This window comes from Hemitrygon akajei, chromosome 14, assembly GCF_048418815.1.
Source record: "Hemitrygon akajei chromosome 14, sHemAka1.3, whole genome shotgun sequence".
Classification (NCBI taxonomy): Eukaryota; Metazoa; Chordata; class Chondrichthyes; order Myliobatiformes; family Dasyatidae; genus Hemitrygon; species Hemitrygon akajei.
In genome coordinates this window covers 5,012,834-5,035,967 of record NC_133137.1, presented here as the reverse complement: position 1 = coordinate 5,035,967, position 23,134 = coordinate 5,012,834, and the positions used below count along the sequence as shown (strand labels likewise).

Below are 23,134 nucleotides of genomic sequence, written 5' to 3'. Positions count from 1 at the left end.
TTAATATAGACTATAAACAACTGGGCTCCCAGCACTGCAACCTGTGGCACAAGCTCCCAATCTAATTAGCAACTTTCAACTCTCTGCTTGAAAGAAGCTCAGTCAGATTCATAAAACATCATTTCCCTGGGAGAAGCAGAATGGGTCTAGAGGGAAAATGAATCAGCCATGATCAAATGGCGGAGAAGATCCTATGGGCTGATGGCCTAATTCTGCTCCAAAGCCTTGTGGTGATAGTGGTGTGACACAAATGAGATACAAGAAACATGACACCGAGCATGTTTTAATTATCTCAAATCAGGTTTATTGGCTTATAGAAGAGAGACAACTGCCACCTTAGTGTTACCAACATCATTGAAATCAAACTTTGAGTATAATCAAATTTAGGTTTAGAAGTGCAGCAGTGATTAGAAACAGAACTGTGAGGAACTAACTATAATTATTACATGCTGTGGGCTATCCGATGGTTTGAATCACTTGGGACTGAATGGATCTCAGCTCAGATTCCACAGAGGAGGAAAGTGTGGGCAGAGGGAATAAACAATGTCCCAAAAGGATTTAAAGAAAGGATGGATGGAGGGAAGGTTTTAAAGAAAGGATGGGCTGGGGAAGGTTTTAAAGAAAGAATGAGCTGGGGGATGAACAATACCCAACAGGATTTACACCTGGCTGTTTAATATGATTCCCAAGTGCTGCAGCATTAATATTTTGAAGAGGATCTGGGGAAAATGGACATGGATAACCCCATTTTTATTTTCTAAAGTGATGGGTAGAAATTCACAGAATGTGCTTTCACCGGGAGGAAGATTGAAATGATGAGGGCTTTAGCTTCCCCAGTGGCACAGATAACATTAGACTGTGAGAACAGGAAATGTTAATGGGATTATTGATTACATTAACATAGTAAATATGGAGTTCAAGGATGTTTAGAGATCCTGGAAATAACATGTTTGACACACTTTGAAAGGACAGTGCTTGTCGAGGGAATTTACGTGCACATGGACACGTTGGAGCTCCTATTTGCAGCGGGATTGATCCATGTTTTGGTTCTCAGGATTGTACTTTGCTTTATTGAAGCACATGGCTGCCTGGCGATCACATTCGCAGATAAACTTTTGACAAGTACTACTTCCACCTGGAATGAAAGACAGGGTGAATAATCAATATACGGCTCACGAATTGTGAAGGAATAGAAGAATGAAAATACATCCTTTGATATTTTAGCACCCATCTAATTTGCGTGCGATTTTTCCTAAACTTTACATCAATACTCCCTCAGCTGTTTATAATATTAATTGTAATTTATGTTTTTTATTTCCTTAATAGATTGTAGAAGATAAACCCAGAGCTTGAGACACAGTGGAGCAAGTTCTTAGAGTCAAACATTTACACCTTCTGACGTTTAATATATTTTCTGATGGAAAGTGTTAGTAACAGGGCTATCAGGGGGCACCAACTCCTCAATAACCTATCTACTGATGCTCAGTTCAGAGTTTCCAGCATACTGCCAGTGATTTCCACAGTGAAGACTGGTGCAAAATATTTATTTAATTCATCCGCCATTCCCTTGTCCCCTATTTCTACCTCTCCAGCGTCGTTTTCCAGCAATCAGTTATCAACTCTCTCCTCTCTTTTACACTTAATGTACCTGAAGAAACTTTAAAGTACATGTAGATAAGATTTTATGTAACTTCAATATAACATCTCAACTACTGTATTCAATATTTTGATTTATGAAGGCCGGTGTACAAAATAAATTCTCCTTACGACCCCATCTAGTGTACCTGTGACACAACCTGTGTAATTCAAGTCATCACCCAAATAATAATGTCATCAAATTCCTTGATACAGATAACAGTGGACCCAGCACCACTCCCTGAGGCACACCACTGGTCACAGGACTCCAATCCGAAAAATAACCATTGAGACTCTTATGGATGTAGCAAAATGGAGGGTTATGTGCAGGAGCGAAGGGTTAGATTGATCATATATATGTTTCTATAGGCTGCCACAACATCATGGGCTGAAGGGCTCACACTGTGCTGTCGTGTTCTATGTTCTACGTTCTATAATTGACCAAAATTGAATTTAGATGCATTAACCAGCTGTTACCAGAGTAGGTCAGAAGATAAGCCTCCAGAGAGAAGTGATTGACTTCTTGTTGCTCTAAGCCTTTTCACTATGTACAAGGCACAAACCAGGAATGGGATACCCTCCAGTGCCTGGATGAGTGCAGCACCCAAACACTGAAGAGAGCTCGTCATCATTTGGGACAAAGGAACTAATTTCTGTATGGATGGCAAGCAAAACAAAGTTTTTTTTTAACTATACCCCAGTTCAAGTGACAATAATAAAACAAATGAACTGATCTCTACCATTATTCACCATCAGCATTCTGTGCTGTTGTATAATTCAGCAGCCAGTGTATCTCAGCTAAATCTCCCTGACCAATAACCTTTACCATCTAGAGGGACAGAGATCAGCTCACATACAGGTCTCTGCAAGTCTCACACCATCCAGACATGGGACATAACCCATTCCTCCGTCATCACTGGGTCTGAATGCTGGAGCTGCACCACAAGAGCATTGTGGGAGAACCGTCACCAGGGCGACTCTAGTGGTTCAAGATGGCAGCTCACCAGCACCTTCACAAAGGCAATGAGGCACTCTCTGATCATACTCACTGTCACATTCAATTTTCCCCTTTGAGCAGGTGTAGCTGTATAGAATCATTGTGGGTGAACTGACACCTGTACACTGGTGCTTTGTCTCCGCATCACCGTAACAGTTGTCATGGGTCTGGCAGCACCTGTGAAATCACAGATAACGTTTAGTAGAAAACTCAGCCTATGTTCCAGACAATCGGAATCAGAATCAGCTTTAATATCACTGACGTATGTCATTCAATTTCTTGTTTTGTGGCAGCAGTACGTGCAATCCATAAAATATAATACAAATTATATATAAAAAAGTGATACATCGTGTTATAGTGATTTTTGGGTTGAGGACGTACACATTTAACAATTGACATTGGCTGCCAGTCTTCACATTTGAAAATGTATTGTGGATTTAATTTGGAGTTTAGCTCTGAACAATGGGTTCCAGAAAGCTGTGATTCCCAGTCCAGGCAATGCTGATTAAGATTTATGTGGATGTCTGTGGTGTGGATGTGAATCAGGAGGTGTGAAGGTTGTATGCAGTTTCAATGAAAGCATTGTCCATACATTGTAAATATGGAGTTGTCCTTTGATGCTTGGCACATAAAATATGGAGCCCTACGTTGGGCTAGCACAGTGGTCTCCAACCACCGGGCCACGGACTGGTACTGGGCCGCAAAGCATGTGCTACTGGGCCGCAGGGAAATGATATGATTTGGCAATATGAAATGATATGAGTCAGCTGCACTTTTCCTCATTCCCTGTCACGCCCACTGTTGAACTTGAACGCATGTGAGGTCATCAGTCGCCTAAATGCAGTGATACCCTCGCACCAGGAATCACTGGTTAGCCACAGGCGGCCGGTGAGAAGTGCCGTTGCTGCTAGCTTGGAGCGCGGACAGATGGGCGCCGCCTCTAAATCTTTTTAGCACACCGAATGTTAGTGGGGAACCCGGTGCTAAAATATTTGCAGACGACCTAATTCGGGTTCAGGGTTTCGTAAGTAGCAGAGCAACTACCTCGCTGCGATCTATTGAAAGTCATCCCTTGAGACAAACTTTTGTTGGCCGATAGATCCTACAAGAGGGGCAGGTGGTGCACCCTGTCGCACTCCTCGCTCGGTCGGTTGCTCTCTCTGGACTGCGTCCGCCGTGGCCCCAGCACAGGGACCTCCGGCCCTGACCTTGTCCTCTCACCCGACCCACAACCAGCCGCACCTGCCCAAGGCGGCTGGTGGCGGGTGGGTGGGAGGCTGGAGTTCGGGCCCGGAGGCTGTCTAATGAGGCAATGAATCCCTCAGAACTGCTTCGGTACCTTGAGTCCAAGCACCCTGTACTTAAAGACAAACCCGTTGAGTTTTTTGAGTGGAAAAAGTGTGAACAAGCTGGACAGAAGCTAAGTGCCAAGAGCCGCGAAAACTAAATTGCGGAATAGACAATAGACTGGACATAAGGAGCCCCCTTTGAGTATCGCTGTATTCTGGTCATGATTAACACCACCCCCCGTCAGCCAGTCCACAAGAATATTGTCAATATTAAACCAGTCCATGGTGCAAAAAAGGTTGGTGACCCTTGGGCTAGCAGACCTTTCGACCAAGAACATCTCCATATGATGCCTGCTGTACCTTGTTTTGTCGAATACAGAAGCTACTCGGTATCTACCAGGAATTTTCCCCGGTGACTTCATTGACGCAAGAACACATTGCACAAAAGAAAGCAAAAGTAGTGTTCATGGGTTCATTGTCCATTCAGAAATCTGGTGGGGAGGGGAAAAGCTGTTCTTGACACTTACAAATAGCTTCCAGTGCCACACACTTTCCATGCAGTGTAAAGAGTCAGGAGGTGATCTGAACTCAGCCAGCCTGAGCTGGTTTGTATTAACATTGAACCTGGGGAGCTGGTTAGGAGCCTAACTATGGGATGTGGCTGCTGGGAACCAGGAAGTGTGGGGCTCAGACAGGAGCATTGAGAAGATTTCCTTGAAATCATGTGGGCACAACACACTGGAGAAGTGACCAGTGTTTACTTTTCCTGTACAGACAGGCAGGTGCTGCAAGCCGAACATTACCCTCTGTACCGTCACTGGGTTACACTGAAGTCAACTGCGTCCCAGTACTGGCAAATATCATTACCCCACCCCCACACCACCCCCACCCTCAGCAGGGAAACCTTCAGCCCCAGTTGCACCGGTCTGTGATCTGACTATCGTGATCACTGCAGGACAGAAGGCATATCCTGATCACAGCTCACATCTCAGAAACCACCACTGGAGAGGCTCCAGCAATGTACCTTGTTCAGAACATGATGCAACAAATTCCCCAACAAAGACCACATCACAGACCCAGTGGAACAGATTTCTGTCCTGAAAGGGACACCAAGCAGGAAAGGAATACATTGTCATGTTCTTCAATAACTCAAATCAACATCTCTGAGGATCTAATCTGGTCCCAACATACCGATGCAGTTATAAAGAAGGCAAGGCAGTGACTATACTTCAGTAGGAGTTTGAAGGGATTTGGTTGTCACCTAAAACACTGGAAAACGTCTATAGATGTACTGTGGAGAGCATTCTGAAAGGCTGCATGATTGACTAGCATGAGGGAGGGGGTGTGGTGTGGTGGCTTCTGCACGGGATTGAAAGATGCTACAGAAAGTTGTAAAATCAGTCAGCTCCATCTGTAGTATCCAAGAGATCGTCAAGCAGCCGTGCCTCAGAAAGGCGGTGTCCAATATTAAGGACCCCCATCACCCAGGACATGCCCTCTTCTCATTGTTATCACCAGGAAGGAGCTGCAGAAGGCACACACTCAGTGACCGAGGAACAGCCATCCGATTCCTAAACGGACCCATGAACACTACCTCACCTTTTTATATATTATCTCAGTTTTGCACTATTTTTAATCTAAAAACATATATATGATTGATAAAAACATAAAAACATTGATAAACATATATATGTGTGTGCGTGCACCCTGAACTCCTGGTGGAGTCGATGGGATGCCGTCATGACAAGCTTTTTGCACCGATCTTTTTGGTGATTGCTCATCGTACGGTGTGTCTTGGGCATCTGAAACCTGGTGGAGCCCATCCCTCTCCGGGTTTTTTTTACAAGGTCGAGTTGCTAGCTTGACACTCAACCCAGGCACGGATGGAGAGTGTTCAAGGGAGCTGGCCGGATTCGAACTTGGGACCTCTCACCCCAAAGTCCAGCGCTGATGCCACTACGCCACCAGTTATTTGTTTTTTTTCTTTCTATATGATCAAGTATGGCATTGAACTGCTGCTGCTAAGTTAACAAATTTCACAACACACACCGGTGATAATAAACCTGATTCTGATTCTGGAATCACTGGGATCTGTTTTGGGGTAGGGATGAATTGTACAAAAGGGACGGGTTGCACCTTAATAGGCGGGGGACCAGCATTCTGGAATCACTGGGATCTGTTTTGGGGTAGGGATGAATTGTACAAAAGGGACGGGTTGCACCTTAATAGGCGGGGGACCAGCATTCTGGTAGACAGGTTTGCCACTGCAACACGGATGTGTTTAAACTAAGTAGTGGGGGGGAGGGGATGAACTGGAAATATAAGGATGGAGTTAAAGGGAAAGTGAAAATAAGAAAAGTTAAAAAGGACAACAGAATCAATGGAGTAGAAAGCTCAAGAAGAGATCATATAGTATGGCCAAGTGAAATAGGAATTGATATGAAAGGAGAGGGGAGTACCGAATTAAAAGTATTATATATGAATGCATGAAGTATAAGGAATTAAGTAGATGAGCTTGAGGCTGAGTTGGAAATTGGCAAGTACGATGTTGTGGGAATAACAGAGACATGGCTTCAAGCGGACAGGGCCTGGGAAATGAATATTCAAGGATATACATCTTATTGAAAGGACAGACTGACTGGCAGAGGGGGTGGGGTGGCTCTGTTGGTGAGGAATGATATTCAGTACCTTGCGAGGGGGGACATAGAATCTGGGGATGTAGAGTCAGTATGGATAGAACTGAGAAATTCTAAGGGTAGAAAGACCCTAATGGGAGTTATCTACAGGCCCCCAAACAGCAGTCTGGATGTAGAGTGTAAGTTGAATGAAGAGTTAAAATTGGCATGTCACAAAGGTAATGATACAGTTGTCATGGGGGATTTCAACATGCAGGTAGACTGGGAGAATCAGAATGGTACTGGACCCCAAGAAAGGGAGTTTGTGGAGTGCCTCCGAGATGGATTCTTAGAACAGCTTGTACTGGAGCCTACCAGGGAGAAGGCAATTCTAGATTTAGTGTTGTGCAATGAAGCGGGTTTGATCAGGGACCTCGAGGTAAAGGAACCATTAGGAGGTAGTGACCATAATATGATATGTTTTAACCTACAATTTGAGAAGGAGAAGGGAAAATCGGATGTGTCAGTATTACAGTTGAACAAAGGGAACTATGGAGCTATGAGGGAGGAGCTGGCCAAAGTTCAATGGAACAATACCCTAACAAGGAAGACAGTGGAACAAAAATGGCAGGTATTTCTGGGAATAATGCAGAAGGTGCAGGATCGGTTCATTCCAAAGAGGAAGAAAGATCCTAAGGGGAGTAAGGGGCGGCCATGGCTGACGAGGGAAGTAAAGGGCAGTGTAAAAATTAAAGAGAAGAAGTATAACATAGCAAAGATGAGCGGGAAACTGGAGGACTGGGAAGCTTTTAAAGAGCAACAGAAGATAACAAAAAAGGCAATACGCCAAGAAAAAATGAGGTACGAAGGTAAACTAGCCAAGAATATAAAGGAGGATAGTAAAAGCTTCTTTAGGTATGTGAATAGCAAAAAAATAGTTAAGACCAAAATTGGGCCATTGAAGACAGAAACGGGTGAATTTATTTTTTTTTGGGGGGGGGAATTATTTATTTATTTTGATTTTTAATTGTTTTTTTTATGCATTTCCTACAACACCACAGATAAGAAAAAAACCCCAAACCAAAATAAAAAAATTAATACAGTGCAAAAATAAACATACAATAATAATATAATACAAAAAAGATAATTGAGAAAGCACCCAAATTGAAGTCATGTAAAGTTAGGATCCTCCCCAAGCCCCACAGCAAAACAAAACTCTAGACCAACCACAACACAATATAGAAAATATAAATCAGGACAATCAAACCCCCAAAACTGTAAATACGCTTGAAAACAGAAGATAATAATGCCTGCTACCAAAAAAAAAAGAGCTGAAAGTAAGGGACTGAAAAAAAAACCTTAATTAAGAGGAAGGTTATGAAAGTTCTCAATAAAAGGTCCCCAGACCTTATGAAACTTTATATCCGAATTAAGAATTGAATAATGAATTTTTTCAAGGTCTAAACAGGACATAATATCATTAAGCCATTGAGCATGTGTGGGCGGGGCAACATCTCTCCATCTAAGGAGGATTAAATGTCTAGCCAGGAGAGAAGCAAAAGATAATATTCGACACTTAGTCAAACTCAAACGTATATCTGTTTCACCCAAAAAACCCAAACAGAGCAGTTAAAGGGTTAGGTTCTAAGTGGTGATTCAGAATACAGGATAAAGTTATAAAAACATCTTTCCAAAATTTCTCTAAACCAGGACAGGACCAATACATATGAATAAGAGAAGCCTCACCCCTCTTGCATTTATCACAAAGAGGACTAATATTAGGGTAAAATCGAGATAATTTAGATTTAGACATATGGGCTCTATGAACGATCTTAAACTGTAAAAGGCAATGGCGAGCACAAAGAGAGGTTGAATTAACCGATTTGAGAATCAAGTCCCAAATCTCATCAGATAAAGAGATATTTAAATCATGCTCCCAAGCCATTCTAATTTTATCCACAGGGGCACGCCGTAAGAATGCTAATTTATCACAAATAAATGATATTAAACCTTTACCCAGTGGATTAATAGAAAGAAATAAATCCATAACATTTTTCTCGGGCATTTCAGGGAAGTTAGGAATTAAAGGATTAATAAAGTGTCTAATTTGGAGATATCTAAAAAAATGGGCATTAGACAGATTGAACTTAGCAGAGAGCTGTTGAAAAGATGCGAAGCGATTATCAATAAAAAGATCTTCAAAATGTCTAATGCCCTTCCTATACCAATCATAGAATGTTGAATCATACATAGTAGGTAAAAAAAGGTGATTATGTAAGATAGGACTAGAAAGGGAAGAACCATAAAAACCATAAAATTTCCTAAACTGAGCCCATATTCGGAAAGTGTGTCTAACAAGAAGATTAACTATTAGTCTAGACAAACTACTAGGGAGTACAGAGCCAAGAAGTGCAGAAATAGATAAATCTTTAGTGGAACTCAACTCCATTGCCACCCAATTAGGGCACTCGGGTTGGCTATGAAAAAAAGACCAAAAAGTAGTACAACGTATGTTAGCTGCCCAATAATATAAACGAAAGTTAGGTAAGGTCATGCCACCCTCTTTTTTAGATTTTTGAAGATAAACTTTATTAATTCTAGAACGCTTATTCTTCCACAGATATGACAAAATAATAGAGTCTAAGGAATCAAAAAAGGTTTTAGGAATAAAAATTGGGATTGATTGAAATAAATATAAAAATTTAGGGAAAACATACATTTTAACAACATTAATCGACCTACCAAGGACATAGATAGAGGTGACCATTGTGGCAGACTCTGTTTTGTAGTATATAAAAGATTGGCAACATTTTCATGAAAAAGATCTTTAAACTTCCTTGTAACTATAATCCCAAGATAAGTAAATTGATTATGAACTACTTTAAAAGGGAGGTCACGAAATGCTAATTCTTGTGCTTCTTTATTAATTGGGAAAAGTTCACTCTTATGTAAATTAAGTTTATAGCCAGAAAACTGGCTAAACTGATCAAGAAGTGAAAACATTGGAGGTAAGGATGTGGACGGATTTGAAAGAAAAAGTAATAAGTCATCAGCATAAAGAGAAACTTTATGCTCAACAGCCCCCCTCCAGATCCCGGTCAGTTCAGGACAGCTTCGGAATGCTATTGCCAGAGGTTCTATAGCCAAATCAAAGAGAAAGGGACTTAAAGGGCATCCTTGACAGGTGCCACGTTTGAGGTTAAATAACTGGGATTGTTGAAAATTAGTCAAAACAGAGGCAGTGGGATACAGATACAGCAATTTGATCCAAGAGATAAAACTTTGACCAAAGTCAAATTTTTCTAAAACTGCAAAGAGGTAGTTCCATTCTATACGATCAAATGCTTTCTCCGCATCGAGGCAAATAACGCATTCAGGAATCCCAGTTGAAGGTGAATATAAAATGTTAAATAAACACCGAATATTAAAAAAAGGAAGACGGTTTTTTTAAAAATTAGTTTTTTAATACATTTTCTACATAACTACAGATAAAAAACCCCAGATCGAAATGAAGAACATTGATACAGTGCAAAAATAAGCATACGATAATAATATGATACAAAGAAAGATAATTGAGAAAGCACCCAAATTGAGGACATGTAAAATTAGTATCCTCCCCAAGCCCCGCAACAAACAAAAAAAAAACTCCAGACCAACCACAACACAATATAGAGAATATAAATCAGGACAATCAAACCCCCAAAACTGTAAATACACTTAGCAACAGAAGATATTAATGCCTACTACCAAAAAAAAAGGAGCTGAAAGCAAGGGACCGAAAAAAAAACCTTAGTCAAGAGGAAGGTTATGAAAGTACTCAATAAAAGGTCCCCAGACCTTATGGAACTTTAAATCCGAATTAAGAACTGAATAATGAATTTTTTCAAGGTCTAAGCAGGCCATAATATCGTTAAGCCATTGAGCATGCGTGGGCGGGGCAACATCTCTCCATCTAAGGAGGATTAAACGTCTAGCCAGGAGAGAGGCAAAAGATAATATTCGACACTTAGTCGAACTCAGACGTAAATCTGTCTCGCCCCAGAAACTGAACAAAGCAATTAAAGGGTTAGGTTCTAGGTGGTGATTCAGAATATACGATAACGTTATGAAGACTTCTTTCCAAAATTTCTCCAAGCTAGGACAAAACCAGTACATATGAATGAGAGAGGCCTCGCCCCTTTTACATTAATCACAAAGCGGACTAATGTTAGGGTAAAATCGAGATAATCTAGATTTAGACATATGGGCTCTATGAACAATCTTAAACTGTAAAAGGCAATGGTGAGCACAAAGAGAGGTTGAATTAACCGATTTGAGAATTGAGTCCCAAGTCTCATCAGATTGGGAGGTATTTAGATCGTGCTCCCATGCCATTTTAATTTTATCCATAGGGGCACATTGTAAGGCTGCTAATTTATCACGAATAAATTATATTAAACCTTTACCTAGTGGATTAATAGAAAGAAATAAGTCCATAACATTTTTCTCAGGCATTTCAGGGAAGTTAGGTATTAAAGGAGTAATAAAGTGTCTAATTTGGAGATATCTAAAAAAATGAGCATTGGGCAGATTGAACTTAGCAGAGAGCTGTTGAAAAGAAATGGTGATTATCAATAAAAAGATCTTCAAAATGTCTAATGCCCTTCCTATACCAATCATGGAATGCTGAGTCATATGTAGTAGGTAAAAAAAGGTGATTATGTAAAATAGGGCTAGAAAGGGAAAAACCATGGAAACCATAAAATTTCCTAAACTGAGCCCATATACGCAAAGTGTGTCTAACAAGAGGATTAACTATTAATCTGGACAAACTACTAGGGAGTACAGAGCCAAGAAGTGCAGAGATAGATAATTCTTTAGTGGAGCTCAACTCCATTGCCACCCAATTAGGGCACTCGGGTTGGCCATGGAAAAAGGACCAAAAGGTAGCACAGCGTATATTGGCTGCCCAATAGTATAAATGAAAGTTAGGTAAAGCCATGCCACCCTCTTTTTTAGATTTTTGGAGATAAGCTTTATTAATTCTAGAGCGCTTGTTCTTCCACAGATATGACAAAATAATAGAGTCTAAGGAATCAAAAAAAGATTTAGGAATGAAAATTGGGATTAATTGAAATAAATATAAAAGTTTAGGGAGAACATACATTTTAACAACATTAATACGACCTACCAAAGACATAGAAAGAGGTGAAGTCGTCAGAAACGAGCCATGCTCCCGAATAATGGCTTCAAGACAAATTCAAGGAAACAAAGTTTATTAACAGTTCTGCAGAACTGGGCCCCCTCAGAGAAGGGAACCCTGAACCTTACAGGGCAGCAGATTTTATCCTTCTTCCTTACCCCTCCCCTCCCTGACTCAGGAGGTACACAGTGTTTTCCCATTCCATATTTGGAGTTGTTTTTTTACACATTTCTGTAAAACAATAGTCCATATCTCAGGACTTCAATGATTCCACAAACAGTTAATCTTGTCAGGGCTTCTGCATTCATAATTAAATCACATTTGTTTACTGACTTTAACCCAGACATAATTAAATCACATTTGTCCTCTGACTTTAACCCGGACATAATTAAATCACATTTGTCCTCTGACTTTAACCCAGACCTCTTTCAGAAATGCACATCTTAATTTTGAATCTCACAGTGACCATTGTAACAGACTCTGTTTAATAGTATATGAAAGATTGGCAAAATTTTCACGAAAGAGATCTTTAAACTTCCTTGTAACTATAATCCCAAGATAAGTACATTGATTATGAACTACTTTAAAAGGGAGATCACTAAATGTTAATTCTTGTGCTTCTTTATTAATTGGGAAAAGTTCGCTCTTAAGTAGATTGAGTTTATATCCAGTGAGCTGGCTAAACTGGTCAAGAAGTGAAAACATTGGAGGTAAGGATGTAGATGGATTTGAGAGAAAAAGTAATAAGTCATCAGCATAAAGAGAAACTTTATGCTCAACACCCCCTCTCCAAATCCCGGTCAGTTCAGGACAATTTCGAAATGCTATCGCCAAAGGTTCTATAGCCAAATCAAAGAGAAAGGGACTTAAAGGGCATCCCTGATGGGTGCCACGTTTGAGGTTAAATAACTGGGATTTCTGAAAATTAGTTAAAACAGAGGCAGTAGGGCACAAATACAGCAATTTGATCCAAGAGATAAAACTTTGACCGAAGTCAAATTTTTCTAAAACTGCAAAAAGGTAGTTCCACTCTATGCGATCAAATGCTTTCTCCGCATCGAGGGAAATAACACATTCAGGAATCCCAGTTGGAGGTGAATATAAAATGTTAAATAAGCGCCGCATGTTAAAAAAAGGAAGATGGTTTTTAATAAAGCTAGTCTGATCATCAGAAATAATAGAGGGAATAACAGTTTCTAATCTATAAGCCAAAACTTTGGCCAAGATTTTAACATCAACATTAAGCAAAGAGATCGGCCTATACGAGGAACACTCTGTTGGGTCTTTACCCTTTTTTAATAAAAGAATAATAGATGCCTCATTAAAAGAGGGTGGCAATTGGCCGTAATTAAACGAGTCAGATAATACTGAGAGTAACTGAGGAGAGAGAAGTGAAGAGAATGATTCATAAAATTCTACGGGGAACCCGTCAGGTCCAGGAGATTTCCCTGAAGACAATGCAGAAATTGCAAAAGATATTTCTTCTGATGATATAGGTGCATTAAGTTTGGCTTTAAAATCAGATGAAAGTGAAGGAATATTCAGATTATTTAAAAAATGGTCAACAGAGATATTGTCATTCAAAGATTCAGAGGAATAAAGTCGAGAATAGAAATTTTTAAATGCGTCATTGATTTCTAAGTGATCCGATGTAAAGTCTCCATTCACCTTCCGGATCTTTGTAATATGTTGTTTGGCTTTGGAACGCCTCAGCTGATTGGCTAGAAATTTACCAGATTTGTCACCATGGATATAAAAGCGACTCTTACTTTCAAGAAGTTGACGTTCGACAGGTTGAGTAGACAGAAGATTAAATTTAGTTTGAAGTTCTACACGCTTCTTGTATAGTTCAGGATTCTTAGTTTGAGCATACAGTTGATCCAAATCTTTAATCTGATTAATGAGGTCTAATCGATCTGCACAGGACTTTCTATTAAGATTTGCTGTATAAGAGATTATTTGGCCCCTCAAATATGCTTTCATGGCATCCCAGACAATTAGGGATGACACTTCAGGTGATGTATTGGTGTTAAAATAAAAGGTTATCTGATCCTTAATAAATTTTAGAAAATCATCATCCGATAATAAAGTCGAATCAAACCGCCAGTGTTTATTCCTCTGAGGGAGACCAGGAAAATTTAAAGACAGAGTGATTGGGGCATGGTCAGAAATCAGTATACTCTGATAATCACAAGAATAGACAAATGGAATGAGTTGATTATCGAGTAAGAAGTAGTCAATTCTAGTAAAGGTATGGTGAACATGTGAAAAAAAAGAATAATGTTTCTCAGTAGGATGAAGGAAACGCCATATATCAGAGATACCATAATTAGAGAGAAACGATTGAGTAGCTAAGGCAGATTTAGTAGGTGGTCTAGTAACAGAAGACGATTGATCCAAATTAGGGTCTAACCAACAATTGAAATCACCACCCAGTATAAGCGAGTATGAGTTTAAGTCTGATAGTGAGGAGAAAAAACGTTCAAAAAAATTAACATCATCAAAATTGGGGGCATACAGGTTTGCTAGTACAACTTTAGTATTATATAGTTTACCAGAAACAATAATAAAACGGCCATTTGTATCAGATATCTTATTATGAAGTTCAAAAGGAATATTTGAGTTAATAAGGATGGAGACCCCCCCTAGCTTTGGCGGCAAAGAATGAATGAAAATGCTGACCCGCCCACTTTGACAGAAGCCGGGAGTTATCAAAACAACGAATATGAGTTTCTTAAAGGAAAGCAATGTCAGCTTTGAGTTGTTTAATATGGGAGAAGACCTTCCTTCTTTTAACAGGGTGATTCAATCCCTTTACATTCCAGCTCACAAATTTAAGTGTATTAACCATTATCAATTGTTAGTGCATAGAAGGCAGCAGGCATATAAAAAGTCAAGCAGTACAGTAACAGTCTGGGAGCAAAAATGTAAACATAGATTCGCAGAATCAAAACAGAAACATGTCCTGAGTAACAAAGGAAAGCAAAGGAAACAGTGAGTAGTGTTGGAACTGGGGAATCCACCCCACCCTCCCAACCCAAAACTAGACGGCTACCTAAAAAAGCAGCTAGCTCTACCAAAAAAATTAACCCAAGTACGACTTCCAGTTCTGTGTCATTAACAACAGTTCCGTATAAATACTATAGCAAATGGTAACTAGTTTATGCACTAGAAAACATAATAACAAATAGGAACAACTTCAGCAGAAGTATAAGACTTAATACAAAGAAAATCAAAAGAAAACCAAAACTAACCTACCCGCGAAAAATAATAGAAGATCAAAAGAAAAAAAAGGAGAAAAGAGGGAAATTATAGATTCGAAGAGAGCACTTATCAACCATTTACAGAAAAAAAAAGGCAAAACTTAAACTATGAATCAACCAACAGGGAGGCCTTCAATAAAAACTCCAAACCTCCAAAACAAGTTAAAGACAATTGTAGCTCTCTATAGATAAAGTTATACAAGAATAAAATAGATTACACAAGTACAATCGAAACATCCGCAGGGAAACATTAAACTTGGATTATCTATTTAGAAAAGACGCACCAGGTCCAGGGAGAGATTGTCTACAGCCCTTAGAGTTTCAGTAGATAATGTCTGACTTAATCAAGTACAGTCTGAGTCCGGAAAAAATAGCTTTACTACGAGAGGTACTTATCCACCATTTTAGAAGGTCAGACTGGGTTCCTAAGAAGACGGGATGGCCGGAAGACTTCCAACAAATGCCTCAGCATCCTTCACTGATTTAAACCACTTATATTCTCCAGTAGTAAGCGTAATTCGAAGGTCGGCTGGGTTTCGAAGGGAGGGTCTGAGACCACGATCACAAAGCACTTTCATTATACCTTTAAACTCAGCACGCCTCTTCAGAACCTAGGGGGCAAAATCCTCCACAAAACGAATGACTGTATTTTGAAAAGCAGAAGTACCTCTGCGGCGTGCCTCCATAATCAAACAGTTTTTCACCTGGTATTGATGAAAGCACAAAATTACCGGCCGTGGGCGGGAACCCAGAATTGCATGGGGAACGTAGATCCTGTGTGCCCTTTCAAGCTCGGGAGAAATTCTTTCCCAAAAATCTCACAGAGAAAGTCGGAAAAAAATTTCATGGGTGAGCCCTGTTCGGTGGCCTCTGGCAAACCAAGAATTCGTAGATTACAACGTCTGCTCTGGTTTTCAAGATCCACCATTTTGGAAAAAAGTTTACAATTCTGCTGCCCTAGGCTGGAGCAGAGAGTCTCGAGATATTGGACACGGCGTTTTAAATCTTCAGAAGTTGAGTCGATGCGAGATAAATATTCAGCATGTTTGTCCACTCTAGCGTTGATCCGATCCAATTTGACATCCAGCCGGTTGAAAGTAGTTCTAAATTCCTTTAAAATATCTTGTCGATGCTGTTCCAAAGCAGCGAAAATGCCAGCTGGCAAATCCGTAGAAGTTTCCTTTTTCCCGGTTTTAGTACTTTTGTTAGACATTATAAGATAGATGTGTTCGCAGGCAAGTAAAAGAAACCTAATAAAATACCTAACTAAGGTTTAAGAATGGAGACATATAGTGCAAAGGTAGGGAGAATGACGGAGCAAAAGTTCGGAGCAGCTAAACAGTCGCCATCTTACCGGAAGTGGAAGACGGTTTTTAATAAAACCAGTTTGATCATCAGAAATAATAGAGGGAATTACAGTTTCTAATCTATGAGCCAAAACTTTGGCCAAGATTTTAACATCAACATTAAGCAAAGAAATCGGCCTGTACGAGAAACATTCTGTTGGGTCTTTACCCTTTTTTAATAAAAGAATAATAGATGCCTCATTAAAAGAGGGTGGCAATTTACCATAATTAAATGAGTCAGATAGTACTGAGAGTAACTGAGGAGAAAGAAGTGAAGAAAATGATTTATAAAAAAATTCTACGGGGAACCCATCAGGTCCAGGAGATTTTCCTGAAGACAATGCAGAAATTGCAAAAGATATTTCTTCTGATGATATAAGCTCATTAAGTTTGGCTTTAAAATCAGATGAAAGCGAAGGAATATTCAGATTATTTAAGAAAAGATCAACAGAAATATTCTCATTCAGAGATTCAGAGGAATAAAGCCGAGAGTAAAATTTTTAAAATACGTCATTGATTTCTAAGTGATCCGATGTAAAATCCCCATTTTCCTTCCGGATCTTTGTAATATGTTGTTTGTGAATTTATTATGGGGAACAAGGAAATGGCAGATGAGTTGAACAGGTGCTTTGGATCTGTCTTCAGTAGGGAAGACACAAACAATCTCCCAGATGTAATAGTGGCCAAAGAAACTAGGGTAAAGGATGAACTGAAGAAAATTTATATTAGGCAAGAAACGGTGTTGGATAGACTGTTGAGTCTGAAGGCTGATAAGTCCCCGGGACCTGATGGTCTGCATCCCAGGGTACTTAAAGAGGTGGCTCTAGAAATCGTGGACGCATTGGTAATCATTTTCCAATGTTCTATAGATTCAGGAACAGTTCCTGCTGATTGGAGGGTGGCTAATGTTGTCCCACTTTTCAAGAAAGGAGGGAGAGAGGAAACAGGGAATTATAGACCGGTTAGCCTGACGTCAGTGGTGGGAAAGATGCTGGAGTCAATTATAAAAGAGGAAATTAAGACACATTTGGAAAGCAGTAGAAGGATCAGTCCGAGTCAGCATGGATTTATGAAGGGAAAATCATACTTGACTAATCTTCTGGAGTTTTTTGAGGATGTAACTATGAAAATGGAGAAGGGAGAGCCAGTGGATGTAGTGTACCTGGACTTCTAGAAAGCTTTTGATAAAGTCCCACATAGGAGATTAGTGGGCAAAATTAGGGCACATGGTATTGGGGGCAGAGTACTGACATGGATTGAAAATTGGCTGGCTGACAGGAAACAAAGAGTAGCGATTAACGGGTCCCTTTCGGAATGGCAGGCTGTGACCAATGGGGTACCGCAAGGTTCGGTGCTGGGACCGCAGCTGTTTACAATATACATTAATGATTTAGATGAAGGGATTAAAAGTAACATTAGTAAATTTGCTGATGACACAAAGCTGGGTGACAGTGTGAAATGTCAGGAGGATGATATGAGAATGCAGGGTGACTTGGACAGGTTGGGTGAGTGGGCAAATGTATGGCAGATGCAGTTTAATGTGGATAAATGTGAGGTTATCCACTTTGGTGGTCAGAACAGGAAGGCAGATTACTATCTAAATGGAGTCAAGTTAGGAAAAGGGGAAGTACAACGAGATCTAGGTGTTCTTGTACATCAGTCAATGAAAGCAAGCATGCAGGTACAGCAGGCAGTGAAGAAAGCTAATGGCATGCTGGCTTTTATAACAAGAGGAATTGAGTATAGGAGTAAAGAGGTCCTTCTGCAGCTGTACAGGGCCCTGGTGAGACCCCACCTGGAGTACTGTGTGCAGTTTTGGTCTCCAAATTTGAGGAAGGACATTCTTGCTATTGAGGGAGTGCAGCGTAGGTTCACAAGGTTAATTCCTGGAATGGCGGGACTGTCATATGTTGAAAGATTGGAGCGACTGGGCTTGTATACACTGGAATTTAGAAGGATGAGAGGGGATCTGATTGAAACATATAAGATTATTAAGGGATTGGACACACTGGAGGCAGGAAGCATGTTCCTGCTGATGAGTGATTCCAGAACTAGAGGCCACAGTTTAAGAATAAGGGGTAGGCCATTTGGAACAGAGATGCGGAAAAACTTTTTCACCCAGAGAGTGGTGGATATGTGGAATGCTCTGCCCCAGAAGGCAGTGGAGGCCAAGTCTCTGGATGCATTCAAGAGAGAGTTAGATAGAGCTCTTATAGATAGCGGGGTCAAGGGATATGGGGAGAGGGCAGAAACGGGGTACTGATTGTGTATGATCAGCCATGATCACAGTGAATGGCGGTGCTGGCTAGAAGAGCCAAATGGCCTACTCCTGCACCTACTGTCTATTGTCAATTGTCTATTATCAGTGTTCTGACAGCTACAACAAAATGCAGACTGTGAAATACATCCCTAGCAATTGCCCTCTCCGATTATTTCCAGGACACACGGCCAGTATTCATGTGGTCACAGCAGGCACCGTAATCTGGCTGCAAACCCCACGACCAATATCAGAAACATATTTCACATTGGGAGATTTAATGGGATATTTTAAAGCTTCACTGAAGATTTAGTCCTATTGCCTCTGACAATGATTGAGAGCAGTTCTCTGTCCCTGGACTCCAGTGGATGGTAACTGGCTCTGTAGAGACCATCTGTCCACCTACCTGTCAAGCTCATCCACTGGTGTCCCAGATCCACCAAGTCCACAGTAACAGCCGTAGTCACCGAATCTCAGTAGTGGGATGACACCTGGTATGATGCATGAAATCATGTCACTGAATTGAACGAGGTCCCTCGACTCAATGAAAGCACTCTCAGCGCCAGCTACATCAGGAGGGAGAGGAACAGACAAGCACAAATAGGTTAGAACATGAAGCAACCAACACGAAACGGGAACAGACAGGAGATTCTGTCAGCCTGATAGAGATACCCGCATGGTGTGTTGCCTCCCAGGTGCCAGGGTACGGGATGCCTTGGATTGGGTCCAGAATATTCTGAAGGGAGAGGGCGAGCAGCCAGCTGTCTTGGTACATGTTGGTACCAACGACATAGATAGGAAAAGGGACGAGGTCCTGAAGAGAGATTTCCGGGAGTTAGGAAGGAAGCTGAGAAGTAGGACCTCCAGGGTAGTAATCTCAGGATTGTTACCTGTGCCACGTGCTAGCGAGAGCAAGAGTAGTAGGATCAGGCAGGTGAATGCGTGGCTGAGAGACTGGTGCAGGGGGCAGGGCTTCAGATTCTTGGATCATTGGGATCTCTTCTGGGGGAAGTATGACCTGTTCAAAAAGGATGGGTTACACCTGAACCCAAAGGGGACCAATATCCTGGTGGGAAGGTTTAATAGAGCTGTTAGGGAGGGTTTACATTAATTTGGCAGGGGGATGGGAACTGGAATGATAGAGCGGAGGAGGGGGAAAACAGAAATAAATCTAAGATAGTGAGCAGTAAAGATTTCAGGAAGGACAGGAAGGTGATGGGGCAAATTGGCAGCCATTAGGATGAGTTGCAGTGCAATCAAAGCAAAAAGTATCAAATACTGGACTTAAGCTGTTATACTTAAATGCACGCAGCATAAGGAATAAAGTGGATGATCTTGTACAGCTACAGGTTGGCAGGTATGATATTGTGGCCATCACTGAGATGTGGCTGGGAGCTGAACGTCCCTGGGAGCTGAACATCCAAGGATACACAGTGTATTGGAAGGATAGGCAGGTAGGCAGAGGGGGTGGCGTGGGTTTATTGGTAAGAAATGATATTAAATCATTAGAAAGAGGTGACATAGGATCAGAAGGTGCAGAATCTTTATGGGTTGAACTAAGAAATCGCAGGGGTAAAAGGACCCTGATGGCAGCTATATACAGGCCTCCAAACAGCTGCAGTGATGTGAACTACAAATTACAACAGGAAATAGAAAAGGCTTGCCAGAAGGGCAGAGTTATGATAATTGTAGGGGATTTTAACATGTGAGTGGATTGGGAAGATCAGGTCAGTACTGGATCTCAAGAGAGAGAATTTGTAGAATGTCTACGAGATGGCTTTTTAGAACAACTTGTTGTTGAGCCCACTAGGGGATCGGCTGTACTGGATTGGGTATTGTGTAACAAACTAGGGGTGATTAGAGAGATAGAGGTGAAGGAACCCTTAGGAGACAGTGATCACAACATGATTGAGTTCACTGTGAAATTTGAGAAAGAGAAGCCGAAATCTGATGTGTCAGTATTTCAGTGGAGTAAAGGAAATTACAGAGGCATGAGCGAGGAACTGGCCAAGGTTGACTAGAAAGGGACACTAGCAGGAAGGACGGCAGAGCAGCAGTGGCTGGAGTTTATGTGAGAAGTGAGGAAGGTGCAAGACAGATATATTCCAAAAAAGAAGAAATTTTCCAATGGAAAAAAGGATGCAACCGTGGCTGACACGAGAAGTCAAACCCAAAGTAAGAGCAAAGGAGAGGGCATACAAGGAAGCAAAAATTAGTGGGAAGACAGAGGATTGGGAAGTTTTTAAAAGCTTACAAAAGGAAACTAAGGTCATTAAGAGGGAAAAGATGAACTATGAAAAGAAGCTAGCAAATAATATCAAAGAGGATACTAAAAGCTTTTTCAAGAATATAAAGAGTAAAAGACAGGTGAGAGTAGATATAGAACCGATAGAAAATGATGCTGGAGAAATTGTAATGGGAGATAAGGAGATGGCGGAGGAACTGAATGAGTATTTTGCATCAGTCTTCACTGAGGAAGACATCAGCAGTATACCGGACACTCAAGGGTGTCAGGGAAGAGAAGTGTGCGCAGTCACAATTACGACAGAGAAAGTACTCAGGAAGCTGTATAGTTTGAGGGTAGATAAATCTCCCGGACCAGATGGAATGCACCCTTGTGTTCTGAAGGAAGTAGCAGTGGAGATTGCAGAGGCATTAGTAATGATCTTTCAAAAGTCAATAGATTTTGGCCTGGTTTCGGAGGACTGGAAGATTGCAAATGTCACCCTGCTATTTAAGAAGGGGACAAGAAAGCAAAAAGTAAATTATAGGCCTGTTAGCTTGACATTGGTGGTTGGGAAGTTGTTGGAGTCGATTGTCAAGGATGAAGTTACGGAGTACCTGGAGGCATATGACAAGATAGGCAGAACTCAGCATGATTTCCTTAAAGGAAAATCTTGCCTGACAAACCTAGTGCAATTTTTTGAGGAAATTGCAAGTAGGCTAGACAAGGGAGATGGAGTGGATTTTGTGTATTTGGATTTTCAGAAGGCCTTTGACAAGGTGCCGCACATGAGGCTGCTAAACAAGATAAGAGCCCATTGAATTACGGGTAAGTTACATACGTGGATAGAGCATTGACTGATTGGCAAGAAACAGAGAGTGGGAATAAAGGGATCCCATTCTGGTTGGCTGCCGGTTACCAGTGGTGTTCCACAGGGGTCCGTGTTGGGGCTGCATCTTTTTACGTTGTATATCAATGATTTGGATTATGGAATAGATGGCTTTGTAGCTAAATTTGCTGATGATACAAAGGTAGGTGGAGGGGCCGGTAGTGCTGAGGAAACAGAGAGTCTGCAGAGAGACTTGGATAGATTGGGGGAATGGGCAAAGAAGTGGAAATGAATTACAATGTCGGAAAGTGTATGGTCATGCACTTTGGTAGAAGAAATAAATGGGCAGACTATAACTTAAATGGGGAGAAAATTCAAAGTTCTGAGATGCAACGGGACTTGGGAGTCCTCGTGCAGGATACCCTTACGGTTAACCTCCAGGTTGAGTCAGTGGTGAAGAAGGCGAATGCAATGTTGGCATTCATTTCTAGAGGAATAGAGTATAGGAGCAGGGATGTGATGTTGAGGCTCTATAAGGCACTGGTAAGACATCACTTGGAGTACTGTGTGCAGTTTTGGGCTTCTTATTTAAGAAAGGATGTGCTGACATTGGAGAGGATTCACTAGAATGATTTCGGGAATGAGAGGGTTAACATATGAGGAACGTTTGACCACTCTTGGACGGTACTCCTTGGAGTTTAGTATAATGAGGGGGGACCTCATAGAAACATTTCGAATGTAGAAAGGCACGGACAGAGTGGATGTGGTAAAGTTGTTTCCCATGGTGGGTGAGTCTAGTACGAGAGGACATGACGAAAGGATTGAAGGGTGCCCATTCAGAACAGAGATGTGAAGAAATTTTTTAAGCCAGAGAGTGGTGAATCTGTGGAATTTGTTGCCACGGGCGGCAGTGGAGGCCAAGTTATTGGGTGTACTTAAGGCAGAGATTGATAGGTACCTGAGTAGTCAGGGCATCAAAGGTTATGGTGAGAAAGCGGGGGAATGGGACTAAAGGGGAGATTGGATCAGCTCATGATGAAATGGCAGAGCAGACTAGATGGGCCGAATGGCTGACTTCTGCTCCTTTGTCTTATGGTCTTCTGAAAGCAAGGCTCACTCGAGGAGAGATTCCCTACCTGAGAGCAGAAGGAGGACAAACAGCCCCAGCATTGTCGTTTGCTCTTCTCCGTCCTGGAAATCACACGTCCCAAAGCTCACTCCATCCCTTTTATAACTAGTCTCGGTAAAGAGTGAGATTCAGTTCCTGGTGCATATCATGGCCACTGATAACGTAGATAAGATAAAGACAAACAGTTCTGTTGATACAGCTGGTCTCCATTTGACTGGACTGGAAAGACAGAGCCAAGCCTGACAGCTTCTGGGATTTCCCTCTGAACAGCAGAGGAGAGGACAAACGTCATCTGGACCCTGACACCGTCCACGGTCAAATAGCCACAGCACAGGGTGGGCTAGGAAGCCCAAGAGAGGGAGTGGATG

General features: G+C 41.2%; 1 protein-coding gene across 1 annotated transcript; it reads right to left on the bottom strand.

Annotated features, from left to right (window-relative positions):
- Window positions 1-281: 281 nt before the first annotated feature.
- Window positions 282-22,869, bottom strand: LOC140738249 (basic phospholipase A2-like). The gene is made up of 4 exons (XM_073065402.1): window positions 22,774-22,869; window positions 18,991-19,150; window positions 2,685-2,809; window positions 282-1,135 (listed from the first exon to the last, which is right to left on the bottom strand). The coding sequence occupies exons 1-4, from the start codon at window positions 22,805-22,807 to the stop codon at window positions 1,017-1,019; spliced, it is 438 nt and encodes a 145-aa protein (XP_072921503.1). The 5' UTR covers window positions 22,808-22,869; the 3' UTR covers window positions 282-1,016.
- Window positions 22,870-23,134: the final 265 nt, after the last annotated feature.

Excerpts from the sequence above, each read along its gene's own strand:
- LOC140738249 (XM_073065402.1), bottom strand. The coding sequence starts at position 22,807 with ATGCTGGGGCTGTTTGTCCTCCTTCTGCTCTCAG. Across the intron at positions 2,810-18,990 it reads CCAGTGGATGAGCTTGACAG|GTGCTGCCAGACCCATGACA; the intron begins GTAGGTGGACAG and ends GTGATTTCACAG. Across the intron at positions 1,136-2,684 it reads GGGGAAAATTGAATGTGACA|GTGGAAGTAGTACTTGTCAA; the intron begins GTGAGTATGATC and ends CTTTCATTCCAG.